Consider the following 4,007-nt stretch of genomic DNA (forward strand, 5'->3'; position numbering starts at 1 on the left):
ACTCATCTTATTCCCAATTTCATTTGGCGGATTAATAATCGATTTGTTTCAATTCATCTTGCTCCGTTCAAACTAAGCTAAATTCGTTGGTACTTGACTCCCCTGATGGGAAAGAATAGGAGTATCTTTGTGAAGAACAATTGTATTTGTGGTCCAATAACGAGGCCAAGGGTCAGATAAGTGGATGTAAGGGGGTTCAGTTGAACTCGACGAAGATTATATTGCATAGAATATTTTGAGGTATATATAAACTGTTGAACTTTCTATACACACGCAAATGTTCTAGTGTAGTGATATTGGAATATTTTTCTGAATTTCCCTAATATGAATTCTTGACTTTGCCCTTGAACAAGGCTTCTGCCTTGTGCAAGATGGAATGAGCATTTTTGTTGGCCATATCCAAACAATAGAACATTCATTTTTTTTTTATCTTAGCAGTGTAGTTGTTGTCCCTGACAGAGTTGCAAAGTGCACATTAAACTAGTACTATTACCTCTGCCAATACTAATAAATTGTTTTTACGATTTGGATAATAAGTACGTCCATTTGCATTTAGGGAGGATGGAGACAATTTGGGCTGGATGAAGATAAAATATTTTTGAAAGGCGAGGAGAACACAATCAATGTATAATGCATTAAAAAATAATATTTAGAAATTTTAATCAATCAAACATGCAAAATTTTTTTAAAATATTTTCCAAATAAAAAGTGTTTCGAATTGTCTCATTCTACTTGAAAAACCACCAACAATTACACCTAACTCAGTATATGACTCGGTATTATATGACATTTGCATTAGAAATAAAACTAATCGTCTGCTTTCATGTTTACATAGGACAGTATCACCTTCGTATGTACTCCCTTACAAGCTTCTATCTTCAATTTTTTCATGAAATTTGTTGTCTCAACCTTAGTAACATGTTCTCACTCAAAACACAATACATTTAGCGTTACAAATTCTAAAAGTATTTTTAGTAGTACTAAAATACAGCCAATGAAAAGCAAACTGCAGAGAGTACATTTTTTTTCTAGGATTATACACAAAGGAATGAACAAAAGAGCCCCAAGTTTAGTACCACAAAACAACAGAGATATGCTGGTGCAGCTGTATTGTAGTTGTCCAATTGCATCACCTATAATTTGTCTTTGGCATTTCAGTGTCCCATCACCCTCTCTTACCTCCACCCTCATTACCAAAAAAAGAAAAAACGCAGTCTAGTACACTAAAGTGCCCGCTATGAATGGAGTTCGAAGAAGAATCGAACTATAAGAATTTATTATTATACGCAATATCACCTTATATTTAAGCAAAGAGACTATTTCTAAATTCTACGACTTGAACCTTTTAATCACGTAACAACAATTATACCCATTACCCCACTAATACCCTACTAAAAAAACAGTAAAAAGATACCACTGTATATCCCTAAAAACTTCACTTTTACCAGAGCAAGGCTGTTGTAAACAGGAATAAAAGGCAAGCACATCCCATAAAGCAAAATTTTACTACAGTACAAAACAAGAAAAAGAACATTAATGTTCAGAAAAAGCTAGAAAATTTGCAACATACTTAATAAGGTAAACCAGTATATATCTAATTACAAGAAATGCCAAAAATTGCTAGTCACAATTTTTGGCTCACCAAAAAAGCATACACATAATAACTAAACTTATCTCTTATCCTTTTTACTCTAATTTTCTCTTTTTTATCCACATTTCGAATTTTTCTTTTTTACCCTTTAATTTCAAAATTAATAAATGAATATTATTGTGATTTCTGACATTTTACCCCTTCCATTGCCCACACTGAGCCGTAGGCCGTGACTTCTGCTTTCCGGCTTTCAATGGACAAGGTGTCTGGACCGGCAAAACCATGCAATTATACTGCAAACAAAATGAGCTCCGAACCGGAATTTCTGCAGCCGGGTTGATTGCTATACCCGTAAGAAAATTATGTTGCAAATACAACACATGTATATTAGCTGATAATAACCGGTCCACAATTATACCAGGAACCTGACCCGTGAACCGGTTATTATTCATGTATAATATTTGTACATTTGAGAATAATGGTGATATTTCTCCGTAGAACCGGTTGAAGCTAAGGTCCACAATGGGAATTGTTACCGGTCCAACCGGGTATATTCGACCGGTGAATTGATTTCTTTGTAGCTGAAGATTGGTTATTGGAAATTTGAATAATTCACCCGGAATAAACCCTGTGAACCGGTTTAAACTAAGGTCGAGATAGTTTAACCGGTTTAACCGGGCTAATAAGTGGTAGACAGAACCGGTTAACATGTTCCATGACAATGAGAGATATTCGAGTGAAGACGGAAGCGAATTGGGTAATAACGAACCGGAAAGTAAATTGTGTTTGAGATCGAACCGGGTTAATCGCTGGGAAGCGAAAGGCGGTACTGAACCAGTTAACCGGTTGTGAGAAAGAATGAAATTGGAAAGAACCGGAAGTGTTCCGATTGCCCACGGGATATTTCCAGTGAGCTGATTATAACTAAGATCAAGTGTTTGGAGTCGCCGGAGTTTACCCAAACCCGCCGGAATCCTACCGGAGATAAAATTTCGGCTAACTCCGAGAAACCTTAAGTTCCTCAACTGTGAAAGACTTTCCGGCAATACGCCGATTATCCGGCCAGGGACTACAGTAAACTCAGCTAAATCAGAAAGTTTCCCAATAGCCGGGTCGAGTCTACCCGTAAGACCCGGTGACCCGGCTCTCGGGTCACCAAGATTCAATGTGATCACCCTATCATTAACACAATAAACTCCAGCAAAGTTACATGGGTTGGAAGTGAAATCCCATGAAGCTAGAAATTTCGAACCGGGTAAATCACTCAAGCTTTTATGTATCGCTTGTAATGCCAAGAAATCAATGGGGTGAAGCATTGCATTTGCAACATGAAAAATGATCACATGAGCTAAAAACAGAACCAACAATATCCGCATGATTATGAAAATGATTTAACTATCTTTTCGTGTAGATGAAAGAAAAATAGAAGGGGTTGTTTATATAAGGGAGAAGTGAAAGACTTTTGGGTATTGCTTTTCGGTGAGAAGCAAAAGAGTTTCTCGTGAGAAATGGGGGAGATTGGGTACGTGAAAGCTTTAATGGAGACAGCATGAAATTGCTAAAAGGAAGAAGTTTATAGAGAAAAATATGAATGGCTTCCGAGAAAAGCAACTGCTAGCAAATGGCAAAAAGATTAATTTTTTTTTCTTTTTTTGAATGAATCTTGTTGAAGAATACAATGTGGTTTTGGAAGGGCGCCTTTTGGAAAAGAAGATAGAGCAATGAGCACAGCTGTGACTGGTTGCTACAACAAACTAGGATCACATTAATGTTTTTCTATATAATCCCTTGTTTAAATTTGTTTTTTCTTATTTTATTTTTATTTATTTCAAATAAAATATTTTTATTATTTTTTGGTACTTTTCTTTTTAGTCGGTCCACATTCTTTTAATATTAATTTAATTTTAATGAGATAATTTATCATCACACAAATATATATGATTTATTTTAAATCATAAATTTCAAAATTCTTGCTTTGTTAAACTCAATGCTAAGAAAAATAACAACACATAAATCAAGATGGAAGAACAATTCCTTTCTTTAGATAACTTGTTAATTTTATTTATATTTAATTTAAAATTATACTATCTTCGTTTAAACAAGCATGACTTATTAACTTTTTAGTTCGTTTAAAAAAGAATGACCCATTTTTTTTTTGCAATACTTTAATTTCAACTTTCCACATAACATGTTTAGGACTACAAGATTAAAGTTCATTTTGATACATTTGACAGAACTTTAATTTAAGGCCACATGATTCAAAAATCTTTTTTATTTTCTTAACTTTGTACCAAATCAAAGTAGGTCATTCTTTTTTAAACGAAGAGAAAGTAAAATTTAAGAATTATTTTTATTTTCTTAAATTTCGTGATAAATCAAAGTAATATGATTAAATTAGAAAAAGGCTTTTTGTGTT

General features: G+C 34.0%; 1 protein-coding gene across 1 annotated transcript; it reads right to left on the reverse strand.

The window, feature by feature from the left end:
* Positions 1-1,471: 1,471 nt before the first annotated feature.
* LOC107863933 (receptor-like protein 31) lies at positions 1,472-3,348 on the reverse strand. The gene has a single exon (XM_016710140.2). The coding sequence runs from the start codon at positions 2,965-2,967 to the stop codon at positions 1,786-1,788; it is 1,182 nt and encodes a 393-aa protein (XP_016565626.1). The 5' UTR covers positions 2,968-3,348; the 3' UTR covers positions 1,472-1,785.
* Positions 3,349-4,007: the final 659 nt, after the last annotated feature.

The sequence above is a fragment of the Capsicum annuum genome, chromosome 3, assembly GCF_002878395.1.
Source record: "Capsicum annuum cultivar UCD-10X-F1 chromosome 3, UCD10Xv1.1, whole genome shotgun sequence".
Taxonomy (NCBI): domain Eukaryota; kingdom Viridiplantae; phylum Streptophyta; class Magnoliopsida; order Solanales; family Solanaceae; genus Capsicum; species Capsicum annuum.